Source organism: Olea europaea, chromosome 18, assembly GCF_002742605.1.
Source record: "Olea europaea var. sylvestris chromosome 18, O_europaea_v1, whole genome shotgun sequence".
In the NCBI taxonomy this organism is placed as follows: domain Eukaryota; kingdom Viridiplantae; phylum Streptophyta; class Magnoliopsida; order Lamiales; family Oleaceae; genus Olea; species Olea europaea.
This window is the reverse complement of record NC_036254.1, coordinates 1,884,157-1,900,880: the sequence shown is the minus strand read 5'-3', so window position 1 is coordinate 1,900,880 and position 16,724 is coordinate 1,884,157. Positions and strand designations below refer to the sequence as shown.

The window sequence follows — 16,724 nt, the reverse complement described above, 5'->3', positions numbered from 1 at the left end:
TTAGCTGACCAAAAAAATTAATTTTGACCATCTTCTAATCAATTTTAAAGGGCAAAATAGTACTTTAATAATTTTCCCATAAAATAATGGAAAATGTAAATCAAAAATCCAAAAAAAAAAGGAAGGAAAAAAAAAGAACTATCTTCTTCTTCACCACGCCCCTGCCACCGCCCTGAAAAACCTGAAATCACCAAAATACCTCTCCTCTTTCTCCATCTTCTTCGTGAAGTCAGCGCCGCTCTTGATTAGAAGGTGGGTGCCAAAGATATGAGCTGCATTTTGGAGAAGTGCAGTTGCAGACATGGACACTTCATAACCTCAGCAGAAGACGCAGTTAGTTTGGTCTATTATATGTGAATCTTGGTAATAGCTAAATTTGCTTTTGGTGTATTTGTAAGCTCTTCATTGCTGGCTGACTCAAAGTTATAATTTTTAGCTCTTGCCATATTTTGATTCTTCCCTGTATTCTGTGACCGGATTTTAGTTTAGTATCTTTGTTGTTTTCATTTTCCCATATTTATATACCATTGGAGGGAGTTGGGCAGGAGAAACTTGAGGCTGAGTTTAAGCCAAGTTCTTTTGATATCAAATTCCATGTCTGCTGGTTTTGATTCTGGTTTTTGGGGGCGGGGGTGAAGAAGAAGATAATTCTTTTTTTATTTTTATTTTTGATTTACATTTTCTATTATTTTATGGATAAATTATTAAAGTACTATTTTGCCCTTTTAAAATTGATTAGAATGTGGTCAAAATTAATTTTTTTGGTCAACTAACGCCAAATTGGATGGAAACCATCCGTTGAGGCCTCGGTTGCAACGATTTGAAAGGTTTGGAGTGATGACTGCAATGATCGAAAGGTTGGGGGAAAGTCTGCCATTGTTTGAAAGGTTTGGAGCCTCAGTTACAATTTTTCCTTAATATAATTATAAAGAATCTAATATAGACAACTAAACTCCAAAATTTAAAAAGAAAATAAAAAAAATGTTAAATTTCAACATGCAATATAAATTATAAGTAAAGTTTGGCATTCAAAATTATAATGTAATTTGCCCATCCAAGAGCTTAATCAACAGGAAATGAAGAAGGTAAGGCGGTAACAGCAGGCTAGCTGGCTGATTGCAGGGAGCGTAGAAAGCTAAGGCTCCATGTTCGTTTCTGGCAAAGGGGTATGTTCGTTTCTTTGATCATTTTCTCACTGCAACTATTTAAAACAAAATTTTATATGCATTTGAGTGATTTATATTCAAAATTGCAGAATGTAGACCGCGAGAGATAGTATAACAAAATAATGAAAATGGTGATAAAATATAAATGTACTTCTAATTTTGTATTAATTCATATTGAATTAACTTGCAAATAAGAAGTATGTACACGGACAAAAAAAATTAATAAATTCAAAGTACTTTCAATAAACATCTAAAAAAGTTATTATCGTGATATTAAAGCAAAACAATAATAATAACAGCCTATGTAATCCGTAATATATGTTTTGAAGATAAGGGAAAAATAAAGAAATCTGTAAAGCTGTAGTAATGGCAGTGAGACCACATTAATCTGCTAAATTAAATCTATAAAATTTTAATTAAAAATGAGATTATTCATTTTTTGTTGGGTTGAAAAAAATTATGGTGGGTTATTGTTGGACGTTGAATTTGAAGAGACAAATAGACTTTTTTGTTTGATTAAGAAAAGAAAAAATATTTTTAGAAGATAAATAGTCAAATTATTTGTAGAAAGAGAGTAATGTTTGTGATATATATGCAAGTGATAAGTTTTATGCCATTTATATGTTTTTCTAAATATTTTTGTATTTTCAATTTTTATTAGATTCTTATGTTTGCATATTGATAATTCCATTTTAAATGATTTCATAAATATAATTTTCGTTTTTCTGCAACCAACCAATCAACCTTATATAAATTGGGGCCCTCACCAAAGTGAGGTTTTAGACGATTGCCTACGTCGCCTTTAGTCAAGGTCACCATTGGAAGAACACAGAGAATGTTGTAGAATGATCCATGTAATCGACCAGTGTTGCCTAATGTGTAGTTTAGTACTTATATATGAATTTCCTGGCTTAAAATTTCTTCGAAGTGGAATCTTAAAGAAGAAAAAGAGAATAATTCAGAACTGAAAATTATTCTTCATTAGAACACTCAACACACACATAGTAGTCTAGACCTTACAAGAGACCTAGATCTTAAGACATCATTGTTCTTCTTTAGTACATCATGAACAGTGAGGAATGAATTAAGTGCACATCTGGTACACAGTACTCGATAAAATACAACAATATTGCAAAGTATATTATAACTTTTAATCTTTGCAGCAGCTATACATATAGTACTTATCCATTGGGCGGTGACACTCGGTACAAATAACCATCTCCGGGATGTCGCCATCGATACCGGGAAGAATAAGGCGATTACAATGCTGGGGAGTGTGATGACCTCGCAAGTAATCAAAGAGTGCTGGGACAAAGCCATTTTGCCGTGCTTCCTCTTTCCACGACGAAAAATCCTCTAGGCTCGTTAGGAACATATCGCCTGTGGCTCTAGCAATCTCAGTCGATGAACCTCGGCATATCAGAGCCCACTTATCACTACCATTATATGTAAGAAGAGTCAGCGCCTCTTGAAGTATTTGATCATCTTTAACAGTCCTGCCTCGATGAATCTTGGAGTGCATCATGCTTTCCAGTCTCGTCCAAAAATACCAGACAGATGTTACATCACTCCAAAATTGACTATATTGATTCTCGTTTATTATTTTGTTGATCCTCTCAACTTTCTCCCTGCTGCCACTTTTTCCCACATAAATCAATTCTAATCTTATGTCTGCATCTTTTGCAACATCCTTTGCTGTGGTTGTAAATTTTCGGATCCATTCAATGTCTTCTCCTCCGTACAAACAGATGTACTTATAGTCGTCAATCTAACATAATGGAAATCAAGATTAGCATATACTCTCCAAAAAAAAAACAAAGAAAATAAATAAATCAAATTGTTACCGATTCCATTAACGATCGATCAACGCCATCAACGATAAGGGGAAGTGCCCAAGTCTCGTTCTTCCATAACTCTTCCTCTTTCATATTAGTGAATGGATAGGCCATATTATCCCATATCCACACTATATGGAACGCATTTTGGTTCACTACTTTACCTTGTGGATCCAATGCCACAAGAATCGGTTTCTTTACGTAGTGCCATACTTCTTTGATGTACCTTGCAACGGCCTGTTCTAGCAGGTTCGGATGATGCAGTGTGTACCATGGCATGGTTGATTGCAGCTGATGAAACTTTAAATCGTCTCCTTCGTTCCATGAAATCGACCTGTCTACAATTGGGAGCCACACAATTTCGTATTGGAATTCCGAATTAGTTCTTGATTCTTTATAAACACGATCAAGTATGCGAAGCTCATCATCAGAGATGTCGAGGTCTGATATTAGTAACAAGACTGTTTTCCCTACAAGCCGTTCGACTCCATGCTGTTCACATCAAATTAAGTCAAAATAATTGTTTCTTGCAAAATATAACAGAGCTTGGAACAAAATTCTAAGCATCATTGCGATACCTTTCTCTTTGTAGTGCCCTCTTCAAGTGGCAACTGATCATCCTTGGGGTAGATTAATTGTGTAAGTATCTTGTGGTTGTCGATATGCGGTGTTGTCTCAAATAGACGAACGAGCTTATGAAAGTATTCTTCATGCATCCTTTCATCTGCATTTCATGGCAATTCGTCTCACGCTCTTTAATAAATCACAATGTTCATATTTTATACGCAATACTCGAAACTTAGCTGATAATGATTGTGCAAACATCGAATTTTGTTACAATTTTCTTGTTCGATATCTAATTTCTCACCTATGTGTTGATAGCAGAGAGTGAGTTGCTTCTTGAGGTGGTCATGTATGCCTGACAGCTTGTTGCTAAGGCCAGAGAGTTCCCATTTCTCTGCAGCTAATGCACTTTTCCTACAAAACAACCAAATTTAGACTCAATTTGTGTCTTGAGGAAGGCAAGAATTTAACTGATGTGTTAATATGATTTGTCTTACTCTCGATTCATGCTTAAAAGGCTCGTAACATGTGATCCAGAGGCAACCAGACTTTGAATGATCCAGTAAACCGCAGTGGGAATATAAGCCAATGCAGTTGACTTAGGCGGCTCGTCATCTGAAATGTACTCATCCGGAAGACCCCCGAACTCACAAATGCACTTGGTTAAATCCAACGCGGCTCTTACGAGATCATTAATTGTGTCAAATTGGGATTTCAGCAAACTTGATTGGTCTATGATGTCTGAGACTTGTTTAAGGTAAGCTACCGACTTGGCAAGTGGATTCGTTTCAAGAACTAAGGCAACAAGCCAGAATTCTCCATACATCACGGCAAATGATGCTATTGATATCACTGCCTTTGTATCCCACGTATAGCTCGAAAGCTGATTGAGTATAGCCACTGTTGTTTCATGCGCCTTTGTCCCTGAGCACTTGCATGACATCTGCTTGCACGTGAACAAAAATAAGTACTTACGGAACAGTGAAAACAGGACTTTTTAAAAATGAATCGAGATTAACCTCGCAAGATACTTTCTGTATCACAAAAGCCAATGCTCCATCGATTTCATCATAGTTCAACGATGCATTCTTTTCGTCCAGCATATTTTTGTGCTGGTGGTGAGAGCCCTGAACATGATATCAGAACAGGTAAATTAACTGAAAAAAGGCTTAAATTAGTAAACAAAATAAAGCAAAATCGAGCATACATTTATAACTCGATCAATGCCAGGAAAAACGTGATCAAGAATATCTTCCACGACGCAGAGAAGGGGATCGACATCAACAATATAACCAGTAGGAGCATGAGTGGCATGAACTTCATGCATCATTGCACTATCATCTGATAACAAGTTATTTCTGCGATTAGGCCTAGTTATTTTCTTATTCCTAGCTGGTTGAGACAAATTTGCTCTTAGTTTCTCCATTTTTTGTGGGGTGGGGAGTAAAAAAAGGCTAAATAATTTGGTTTTTGTGGTTTCTTTAAGTATACAATGACGGTTATATATAGTGAAGAGTGAAGGTAATAGGGAATAAAGCCCTGTTGGAACTAGTTCCTTGCTTGTTAAGAGTGTAAACTATTAAAGATTTAAAGCCATTTTCATTTGGATAAGGAAATTCTAATGCGGTCCCTCATCCATCCATTTTTGAATTAAGAAATCAAATGCAGGTATTATTATTGTACGTTTTTTATTAAACGTGTTGTACGAGGTTGATTACACAATGCATAGTATCGATTTTTCATTATTGGATTTGACACGACAATAGAATGGAAAATATTTCAATCCCTTTCTCTTTTTAATACTAAAATTTGATGGTATGATTCACTTTAGTTTCTACGTACCATTGGATAGTCCAAACTATAATTTATCTAAACAAGAGTTTCGTATGTATTTTATGAAAGTTGATAATATTTTGTCAGTACTTTATAATTTTTTCTTAACATTCATTTTTTTATTGAGCAAGTTATTAATCTAACTACTTTCAACTTGACAAACGAAAACATGACATAAATGTTGACATAAAAAACTCTGATCACAATATGAACTTCAATCGTTGAGCATAACAGTTTAATTAAAGTAAAATTATAAATGATCCACTCGAAATTGTGAAATAAATTTTGTGACTAGCTCCAGAATTTTCTACACATAGGAATCAAAATAATATTATAAAGTAATAAAGAGAAAAAGTAAAAGAGAAAAAGAAATAAAAGGTATAAAGCATGTGACAGCTCTTTGTACTTCCAAGTCATTAATTATCATTTGTGTAAGATTAGTTTATTTAAAGGAGGTTGGCGTATTTTCTGACATAAGCAAGCTCACCTCAGCTCCACTGTTATGGGAATTTTATTTATTTTATTTATTTTTTTACTCAGGTGTCCGAATTTCGCCCCGACTAATTCTGAAAAGTGGCGACCTTGTCCCTTGGTTCGCCACTTGGGTAAATTCAGAAGCGATTACAGCTTATACACACTTGTTAAAACTAGGATCATGTTAGATAGAAATTTAAAATTCACTATTCATGTCCATGCATCACTCCAAAAAATGCTTTATTCTTCCAACCTTGGATTCGAAGAAAAAGATCTAGATCATTCATTGGAATGAATAAAAATGGGTCCCCTCTACAGACAAATATACAATATACAAGTGGAACCTGCATGATGAGAAAGCTGTGCGAAGCTTCTTGAGAATTTCTTTAAAAGAATAATAATTAACTAAAAATAAAATCTAAGATCACTTCACGAGAGGATAGAAATTTGACATTTTGAAAAAGATGCATTATACCTTACAAAAAACTAAATATTGCTACCTGTTGTCCCTACCAACATGCGTAAAATGTTATGGCGATGCAACACAAAATGAAAGAACCACAGTTGATCATTCTAAAAAACAATAAATATCTGAAGCAAAAATGTCTGTTGATTCGTCGAAAATGCCAAATAATTGAAGATAATTGACAAAATGTCAAAAATAAACATTAAGTAATTATGTTTCTTGAATAAGTTTTTTAGACGAAGTAGTTTAATATAATATGAGAGTATGCAGAGTTTTAAAATGAAGTCTTAACGCTACAACTAAGAGAAATATCTTAGGCTTTTTATAAAAAACGAGTTTTAAAAGGGAAAATCACATAAAAATGAGCACATTTCTTTGATCTCTAATAATTGAAACTTTTAGAGATATTGCTTCAGCAGCAATTTTTCATTGACAACATTCTCAAGTAATTCAATATTAAATCGACTAATAAACTAACATGTCTCGAATGCTATTAGATTCAATATCTCTCTTTCTTAATCTTATTAAACAGTGTGTGGTCTTCTCAACTATAACTTCTCGAGCGAGAATAGAGTAAAAAAGGGGGGAAAAATAGAATCTCAAGATGTATGAATCTTATAAGTCCATAGCATCTACCAGTTTCGCCGTAATTCCCTTCCCTTTGTTTTGAGATAAGGATCTGAGGAGCTTCCAAATGTGCATTTATCAACCCCTTTTCAGCCCTAACCAAATTTCTGCACCCAAGTGTAAGCATCCTTTCATTCGCTGAAATTGAATGTGTAGTAAATGGAGGTGCCTAAGGTGTAAACTCCAAATTTCTGGGCCCTATATTTCTTAGATGAAAATGAACTGAAAATCCTTTCCGTATGGACATGTTATGAGGCTGCGAGTCGTCGAATTTCTCGTCCGTCTGAGCTGGGGCGAATGCCTGTCATAAGAGAAATAGAGACGAATGAAAGTTGTACTGAAAATGTTTGGTTGTTGCTTAGAAGGGGCTTTTCTTTAAAGTTCGTTTCTACATGCCACCAAAACTAACTACTGAAAAGTTGCCTTTGAGCACGATGAAAACAGAGATGGACTTCAAAAAAAGGTCATATACTATCGTAGAAGTAAAATAATTCCCCTTGTTAAGCCAACATGTTTGAAATTAACTTATTTATAAGCAAAATCAATGTGACAGTTTATCGAAGAGGTGGGCCATGGTCGAATTTTTTATTGTGTTCAAAATTTTGGCATAGCTTGGAAATTAAGGGATTTCGTTGCACAATAAAAATGTCCAATTCAAGTTGAAGTTTCTTGGTTTGCACTATGAGAATGTGGAGAACCTAACCCAACTCTTCTAACATTATACCTTCAACCATCTTGATTTCGATTCGACTTTTATTTTTTATTTTTTATAATTTCATGTGTTTAAACTTAAATATATTCTAAAATAAATTTTAATCACGTTCCGCTTCGACCAGTAGCCATTCTTAATTTGGAACCCATCTTGACCACACTGTTCTTCCAAAAATAAACCAAAAATATTAAATATTAAAAATTAACTTGTTACCCACGTATGCTTCTTCACATGCATGCCTTTACTTGTACCTAAAGTCAAAACCCAAATTTCTTCATGATGTGTTTGGTTTTTCGAGATTACGTGAGAATCTATGTACACTGAAGAAAAGTATTAGCATACAGAAAAGGAGAGAATCTTGTTCATTATGAAGTTTAGTATGACATGTCAAATACTGTATTCAAGACAGAAGAATAGGAGAATTTTTAAAGAGATTTCTCAATCACTTTGTAATCAATTTAACTTTAATCATACCTAAAACTTCTTGGTAAAAAATAAAAGTTACCAAAATAGCTCAAACTTGAACTCATAATTTAAGGAAAAAGAATAAATCGAGTACAACTAAATCTATCAATTTTCATTTGGACTTTGCTATTTGTACATCCGGGGTGTCACTCCCCTCACAAGAGGGGGGCCCACAATTATTTTATTACGTGTGGACCCCCCTCTCTTATGAGGGGAGTGTCATTCAGGGTGTCAATCCCAAATGTACAAATAGCTTTATTGTTTTTATTTTTATTTTATAATAAACTACTTATTTTTGCGCCTAAAATACGTGTAAATTTAGCGTGTTCTTTACCATACAAAAAAGATTCTGAATGATGAATATTATTGCATCTGAAAATAGATCAACATAACATCTGTCATTACATGACCAAGTACGAATTTTTTTAGAATTGGTAATAAAGAAGGAATTTGCTAAGCCATTTGTCCAGTCAAAAAACATTTGATGCCGAATATATCATACATATCGAAGCATCATTAGGGAAATGAAAAGAATAATCTTACAAGGGTCATGCTGTTTAGTAAAGCTTTATCCTCGTCTCAATGGTCTTTCGGCAGATTGGGCACGACAAGAGGTCTTCTCCACATTCACAGCAAGTCTGTTTACCCAAAAATAGGATAAAAAGCGGATGAAGTCGAGGAGGTCTAACTAATATATTTCTGCGATATGGAAATATCAAAATTCACCCGGGTATACCTGGTGACCGCAGCCAAATGCCATATCCTTTTGATTTGTAATGCAGATGGGGCAAAGCTGGGAGAAAAATGGATAACGGAAAAATATAGTCAATATGGGCACTCAAAACTCGAGTAACTTTTCTTGTAGCTCATAATTCTTAAAGAGACGAGAGTTACATGATTATCAGAAGCATCGGCTGCAGGCTGACTCCTTTGAGAAACTGAATCATGTCCACTAGAAGAAGGTGCACTTGGATAAAAATTGTTAGAATGGGGAGGCTTTGGTGTGACAAAAGAAGCTCCACCGTATCTGGGAGGGGGAAGGGGAATCCTGTCTACAACCTTTCCTCTAGAAGCACTGAACATGCAATTCAAGAACGGTAAGAAAATTGTTGCAAGAACTTCCCAGCATAATGCACGTTTAGCTGAGCTCAAAAAGTTTAATTAAGTAATTTAAAATAAGTACTTTTTCCAGCTTAGCCAAATATGCATGGCATTATTTCAGGGGTGGATGATTTTACCCAAGTAGGTTGAGCTCGAGTGTTGCTTTATACTGAGAAGGTATTTCCATCAAGGCAGAAAGGGCAAATTCAGCTTCTTTCCTGGAGGTATCGATGTTCTTTGACATGATTTCTGTAAAGTTTACGAACTAGAAATACAAAGAAGAAATACATGATATAAGATAGTAAGATCTGTGTCAAAATGTAGCTTCATCTTTTGTTTTGAAACTCGGATGATGTTAACTTGCCTGGAAATTATCAAAAGCTCGAGCAGGGATATTATCATCAAATTCTCTCATCATATCCCAGGGTCCATCGCCGACTCCAACTAAAATAATTGACAATGGATATTCACTGCAAATGAACAAAACTATTCAAAAATGGCTTAAGAAATCTAACTTAGCTCATGAATACACAGTAAATATAATGAAAAGATTACCTTGCTTTGACAATTGCCTCGACAGTTCTCCTCTCCTGGGGACCTAAATGTCCACGCTCAGTGTCAACACTTCTTGTCACCTAAATATCAAATGAAAGTCACGGATCATATTAGTATGTTTAGTTTAAAAAGTGCACTTAAAAGTAAATAAGTTTTCAATCTATTTCAATTATTAAAGTTGAAAATCAGCACGTTAATTTTGTTGGTAAGGTAAGAGTGAAATTTAAGAAAAATCACTTTTTTTACTTATAACAAATAAATTTAAGTTATCCAAACATATATGGAGGCAAAAGTCACTTAACATTAAAAGTAAAATTACTTCATTTTTTCCCCTTCATAAGCTTAGACAAAGATGTACAAGCCAAGACATACAAATGCACACTGAAATCTCTGTCGATGACAAAAGGGCATAGTTGAAGAAAAGATCGACATACACTCATAATTTCGTCCAAGCTTAGACGCAGCTAACAAACTAATGCCAACTTGTGACTTCTTAATTCCCCATCAACAGTATAAAAATTTAAAAAAGTAATTATATGTTAAAAAAGAAGACTACAGTCAGCTAATAATTCCTTTTTCATTACTTTGCTGGTATCAGCTACAGGATGTGTTAAGCGATGGAGCGGGATCCGTGTAAGGATTTGTAAGGTGAAATTTGCAAATGTGCAAGGCACACATTCTTTAACATCATTGCTTTTTACAGTTGGGCAGCATTAATTTGTCTTTTTGTGACGCTTAAATGCTTCTTCAAATAGCAATAAACACAGAACTGATCAGTACCTGTCCATCAGCTATGATCAGTAGAACATGGTACTGGCCCCTGCTTTGTTCAACAATAGTGATAGCCATTTCGATGACAGGAGCAAATGATGTTGGACCTGTAGAGACAGACATAAGGGGATGAAGTATTATGGCGGGCAGTAAGGACCAATGAGAAAATTGAAAAATGCATAATTCAAAAGGTGAACCTGCAAGACGTAATTGAGGGACTAATTCTCTGTATCGTCTCAACACTTCTTCAAAACCCTCACAAAACCTCTCGTCTGGATAAAAACTGAAGACTTCTTGGTCATGTGTTGAAGCTATCAATATTAGAATCATATTATCACATAAGATCTCCAAGATTTTGACACATAAAGCTCGAAATAATCTAAAATTTTGAGAAAATACCATCTCCAAATCCAAAACAAGGAATTAAGTTATCTTCATCAAATTTGGATAGTGTTCTTCCAATAATTGATATTGCTTGTTCGTAGGGATTTTGCCGATCCCCAATGTGATGCAAACTTCTCCTATGAAATGACCTTGCCCCTAAAACCAAAGAGTACCTATGTTAACTGCAATTTAACTCCATTTTAACACATTTTTGGGCATGCAAAAGGAAGCAAACCTGTCCACTCGTTGCTTTTGGTGAAATCAATACCAACAATCAAATTTGAAGATTCCAGGCCAGCACGTGCAAGGGCATCGGTGACCTATGGCAACAAAAAAGTAATATTTATATTGTCAGTTTACATGGCAGAAATAGTTCAAGAGACTGCATCATTAAACTAGCAATAAGGTGTGTACTCAACAGGACTGAAACAATTAGTATATACTAGGCTAAATATGTCGGATAGCAGTTGCCTGTATGTAACTTCTAATAAAAAAAAGGGAGGGAGGATCTACTATTTATTCAATAGTAAATGAATCCAATTTTATTATGCATGATGTTATTTTTTATTTTTCATTTTTTTATGTCAAACAAAGGTTCTTCCACACATCATCCCATTAGCATTAAAAAATCTCCGCACAGTGCTGAGAAATGGCAAACACCATAGCAAAACTCTCCGCACAGTACAGAGAGATGGCATTCTCTGCAGATACCGTCCTAACAAAGTGCGGACTCTCCACACAGCGCGGAGTGTAAAAAAAAAAAAAAAAAAAAAAAAAAAAAAAAAAAAAAAAAACCTCTCCACACAATGACTTTCACGTGCGTTGCACGAATTTTGCATTTATTGTATTTTTATTAGTGTATGAATTTTAGTTTTTTGGAAAGTTTTTGAAACAATATCTAGAAACATTTCCATGATATAAAAAAATCATTGCAAATTATTTTTACAATTGCATAACAGTATTGTGTCATCTAAAAAAAATATATTTATATATCTCATATTTGAATAAAAAATATACGAGATTATACAAATTATTTTGCTTATATTCTTTGATAGTGTTGATATGATTAAATTGAATGTGAAGATCATATTTCTAAATTTTGTGCAATTCAATATTGGAAAATTGAAGATTGAGCACCATATTCATATACATTTATATTTTGTGCTTCATATATATTTATTATTTATTTTATACTTATGTTGAAAAAATAAAAATCTGATTTTTTTTTTTTAAATTCGATTTAGTAAGTGAATGTACGGTGTTCTGCATTCTCGATATTTGTAAGTGCAAAAATCGGTATATAAAAATTCAGTAAATTGCAAATACGGTAGGCAGCATATACGATAAGCAGCAAATATGGTAAGGTGAAAATATGATAAGTTGTTCAAATACGGTAAGTTGAAAATACTATAGGCAGCATATACGATAAGGTGCAAATATGAAAAGTTGTTTGCAAATACAGTAAGCTGCAAATACGGTAAACTGCTTGCAAATACGTTAAGCTGCATATATGAATTTATAATTTGTTATAAATGTATAAAATTTATTTAATATTGAATTTCTTAAGTATTAAATGTTGTAATTCAATATTGTTTCCTTTTTTATAATTGTATTTTCGAGAATTAAAAAAAAAAGTGGTTATGAAATTGCTAATTTTTAAATGTGTTTTTTTGTTGAAGATAAAAATGATTTTTTTATGTTATTTGTAAAAAAAAAAATTATGGTAATTTTATTAGCGTAATAAGAAGATTTATTATGCATTTTTATTTTTTGCATTTTATGAAGAATTTTATTTATAGTGATTGACAAATATTCTTCCACGCACGCATCATGCCAACAACATAAAAAATAATAATAATTTTAATATATATAAATTTCATGAGACAAAAAAAAATCTCCACACATGAGCCAAAAAAAGAACTCCACAAAATGCGGAGAGATGCACAGTGTGAAGAGAAAAACAAAAACTCTCGAGATTTTATCTGCAAGTTCCAAGAGGCTTTTTCTCAAACAATTTTTCAGCAATGCATTGAACACTTTAATTCCTGGCCTACAACCCGAAAGTATAATTTCATTGAAAATTGTATCCGCTTCTAATGTCCAAAAGCTATTATCAAGCAAGTGTAAAATATTGAATTTGGGTGGTACCCTAAAGCCTCCATTTGTGAAAGCAATGTCATGGTACTATCAATATCCCATTCTTTGAACAACTCACATATTGTTTCATTGTATGAATCAGGAGAAAGCTCTTTTCCAATACCATAAATATGATTTGCATGCTCAGAAATTGAGCTGTGACTGGAAATTAAAGAAGAAATAATTGATTTTGAGCCATGTTTTTCGACTCTGTTTCGTTGTATATACAATAAATTTACAATTTTAAAATTTGACTTGTAATTAAGGAATTTGAAAACAACTCTCCGCACTGTGTGGAGAGTTTTTTTCTCTGTATTGTGTGGAGAGCTAGTTTGTCATCTCTTCACACTGTGCGGAAAATTTTTTTTTTACTCAGCATTGTGCGAAGAATTTGCCAACTCTCTACACATGGTTCAACTCTCTCCGCACTGTGTGGAGAGGTTTTTCTCTCTGCACCTTTTTTTATTTTTTATTTTTATTTCGCACTTGGTTTAACTCTCTTTGCACTGTGTGGAGAGTTTTTTTTCAATTTTTCAATATTGAATTACACAAAATTTAGAAATATAATCTTCACATTCAATTCAATCATATCAACACTATCAAAGAATATAAACAAAATAATTTGTATATTTCTTATTCAAGCATGAAATATATAAGTATATTTTTTCTAGATAACATACTGCTATGCAATTGTAAAAATAATTTACAATTATTTTCTTATATCATGGAAATACTTTTAGATATTGCTTCAAAAACTTTTCAAAAAAACTAAAATTCATACACTAATAAAAATATTACAAATAAAAAATTCGTGCAACGCACGTGATAGCGACTAGTATTTTAAAAATGCACTTTATGATGGCAGACAAATAGTTCTTCAACTTCTTTCCATATGTAAAACTGTGAACTCAATGTGACGCAAAAATGGCAGATTGCATGTTGCAGGTACAGAAACACATTTTACATGATACAAACATTCTCTCTTTAAGGGTTCTATGATTTCAACTATTTCAGGAAGATGAAACCAATATTGGAAGCTAATTCGTGTTTCATTTCAAAGAAGACGTCACACAACAGTGAACAAACTTGAGATGTCACAGAAAAGTGTCTGAGTCTTCCAGTACGAAATTACTTGAATAAAGTAAAATAGCCAACAAGTCTAATGCAAGTTTTCATGCACAAAAATGGAATTATTCTGAGTGACTTCTTTTACCAAAATATAAAATCATTTTGACAAAAAATCTGCTTGATATTGACTGTTAGTGTGGAACTACCTTCTGTGAAAGATCTTAAGAAATCAGTAAAATGGCCAAAGTATAAGCTGCAACTACGTATCATCTTAAAGCAACAAACTGGTGTTACTAAATTTGCAGCAAGATTATTTTTTATTTTATTTTTGGCACATGAAACCTAAATGTATAAATTATACATATTTTCATTATATTAGAAAAAGCTTTGTATCCTCAGTATTATGTCAACTCTGAACAAGAAGCTCATTACCAGCAGATTGTATGACACTAGAAGTCCTTTACAATAAAGCCATAGGGTAATGATCTGCTGTTCAGCCGTGTTTCACTATGTTTACCTTGTATCATTTTATACAAGGATTTATGAGCAAAGCTTTACCTGATCTAAGCTGCTGTAGTTGTCATCTATTCTTGAAAACTTTCTCTCCAGCTTTCTCTTATTAGACTGAGGGGGAGGACCTCCATAGGATTGATATGGAGATTGAGGCACATAATTGTGACTTGGCTGATCATATGTTGACTGGGGATAGCCATCATGGTTCCACGAACTTGAACTGGACCCATAAGATGAATAACGGCCTTCAATTGACTTTTTTGTTATCTTGTTACCCATGACTTATTGAACCTAAAAGGATTTTTCATTATTGAACATAATATGTCATTTTTTCTTCGTACAAAAACATAATCATGCAAGTCAAAATAAAGAACGAAAAAAAGAAAAGAAAAAAGCTAGTTAAACACAACAATAAACCTTTTAAACAACAGAAATTTCATTAGGTCAGAATTCAATGGTAAGTACCAAGTTGAATTTCGTAGTTTGATTCTATAGTTAGCATAGTTATTTTGGTAGGCCTAAACGTAAAAATCCAAAAGTTTTTACCATTTTCCTCCAATGTGTAACATGTAAAATAATATGTTGGACAATAAACTCTAACATTAAGTTGATAAAAGAATACATAAGCTGGATTATCTCAAAAGGTGAAGTCTTGAAGGAACAACAATAGGAGAATTTGATCTGGGAAGGAAATCTAATTTGGAATCTCCCAAATAAGGATATAAATCATTCATCAATAAGATATATAAAACAACTGGAAAATGGTTTTTTATCATAATATTCAACATGACAATTCTTTAACCTTTCCATCCAATAACTCCAATCAATATGAGAAAAGCCGTCAAGGAATGGAAACTGGTGAATAAAGCATACAAGAACTCGAAGTTCAAAAAAGACAAGGATTTCTTAATTTCAATGTCACTGCTACTTAGAAAGAATGTTAAGATATAGCAAATTTAAGTTCGTATAGAAACATACTTTGAACAGCCCTTTAAGAACCAAAGGAACAGCCACAAATCATCAAATTACGTATTTTCGCGTCAGATCTTTAACCCCCCACACTCTATGCTCTCTCTCTATTTAACCCCATTGGTTTATGAAAAACTAAAAATAGTGCATGATCAAGCATAGATATGAAATAAAAGATAACTTCCCAAATTAAACTGCATGTAATTATCCAATAAGCCAGAACGGTCTGCCCAACCAACCCCCGACCCCTTTAGCCACCCACCTAGCAAATGCACAAATAGTAAAAGAAGCGAAAATTATAATATTGTTTCTCTTAGACATCAAAACAATGTAGGCACAATTCAGACAAAATGCTTATAATCCAAGCATGCAAATTTACATATATAAAGCGAAAAAGGTTCTGGTTAAATATTACAGATTGAGATATTTTTATCATCCTTTCGCCGCAAATTCTACTCACCAACAATGAATCAATCCAGAAGAAGAAAATAAAATGTTTGTCTCAAAACAAATGTCCAAAAAGTGTAATCCTTTTTTTTTTTTTAAATGTTGTTTGCTATTACTCCACGTTGAATCCTTACTGACTTTAACTCAATTCCAGTAAAAGTTAATCCCTAAATCCAAATATTCAATCATCATAATGACTTTAATTCGGATATTGACTAGTACAAATCATAACATTCTAACAGTAACAATTATAATTTATTAGCAGATGCGTAATTCAATTTTGCCTTTATGAAATCTACCCATTTTAAAAAGAATTAAGAAAATAAGAACCCACAAAAAATTCTAAACATCATAAAATCAGAAAGACTAAATCACCCAGAATTCAACAAACACTCAAACACACCATTACGATTACATAAACTACATTAACAATTTTTATCAAAAAGAAAGGAAGAAAAAGCAAGATTTTTCCCCTTAAATTGCCGTACCTTCTTAAACACCGTTCATGTGCAGTATTCGTTGACGCGGATGAAATGAGATTCCGTGAGTATGTGTTACTGTGTGAGAGAGAGGGAGTAGGATAGACTAGAAAGTTGGTGGACTGAAAAAAGGTGTCGTGTTTCGGTTGAAGTGACTAA

The 16,724-nt window shown here is 33.3% G+C and overlaps 2 protein-coding genes across 3 annotated transcripts; both read right to left on the bottom strand.

The window, feature by feature from the left end:
• Positions 1-2,120: 2,120 nt before the first annotated feature.
• LOC111367118 (protein SIEVE ELEMENT OCCLUSION B-like) lies at positions 2,121-5,047 on the bottom strand. The gene is made up of 7 exons (XM_022987845.1): positions 4,773-5,047; positions 4,585-4,692; positions 4,063-4,508; positions 3,870-3,979; positions 3,580-3,725; positions 3,011-3,493; positions 2,121-2,934 (listed from the first exon to the last, which is right to left on the bottom strand). The coding sequence occupies exons 1-7, from the start codon at positions 4,989-4,991 to the stop codon at positions 2,317-2,319; spliced, it is 2,130 nt and encodes a 709-aa protein (XP_022843613.1). The 5' UTR covers positions 4,992-5,047; the 3' UTR covers positions 2,121-2,316.
• Positions 5,048-6,817: 1,770 nt separating this feature from the next.
• On the bottom strand, positions 6,818-16,724 carry LOC111367117 (E3 ubiquitin-protein ligase RGLG2-like). Of its 2 annotated transcripts, XM_022987844.1 has the most exons (13): positions 16,575-16,724; positions 14,716-14,961; positions 11,189-11,273; positions 10,969-11,109; positions 10,767-10,880; positions 10,579-10,676; positions 9,799-9,878; positions 9,608-9,713; positions 9,381-9,508; positions 9,037-9,217; positions 8,879-8,935; positions 8,686-8,780; positions 6,818-7,266 (listed from the first exon to the last, which is right to left on the bottom strand). In XM_022987844.1, exons 2-12 carry the CDS (start codon positions 14,947-14,949, stop codon positions 8,700-8,702), a joined length of 1,305 nt encoding a protein of 434 aa, XP_022843612.1. In that variant the 5' UTR covers positions 14,950-14,961; positions 16,575-16,724; the 3' UTR covers positions 6,818-7,266; positions 8,686-8,699. The 2 variants fall into 2 exon arrangements, with proteins under 2 accessions (XP_022843612.1, XP_022843611.1); XM_022987843.1 differs by lacking the exon at positions 6,818-7,266 and having other exon boundaries at positions 8,488-8,780.

Bases quoted from the DNA above. Each gene is read 5' to 3' on its own strand.
- LOC111367117 (XM_022987844.1), bottom strand. From the start codon at position 14,949: ATGGGTAACAAGATAACAAAAAAGTCAATTGAAGGCCGTTATTCATCT. The intron at 9,218-9,380 runs GTAAAATCATCC...TTGCATGTTCAG, and splicing joins CTCGAGCTCAACCTACTTGG to TGCTTCTAGAGGAAAGGTTG. The intron at 8,781-8,878 runs GTATACCCGGGT...TTGGGTAAACAG, and splicing joins CATTTGGCTGCGGTCACCAG to ACTTGCTGTGAATGTGGAGA.
- LOC111367118 (XM_022987845.1), bottom strand. From the start codon at position 4,991: ATGGAGAAACTAAGAGCAAATTTGTCTCAACCAGCTAGGAATAAGAAA. The intron at 3,980-4,062 runs GTAAGACAAATC...GTTGTTTTGTAG, and splicing joins CTTTTAAGCATGAATCGAGA to GAAAAGTGCATTAGCTGCAG. The intron at 3,494-3,579 runs GTATCGCAATGA...TGATGTGAACAG, and splicing joins AGGGCACTACAAAGAGAAAG to CATGGAGTCGAACGGCTTGT.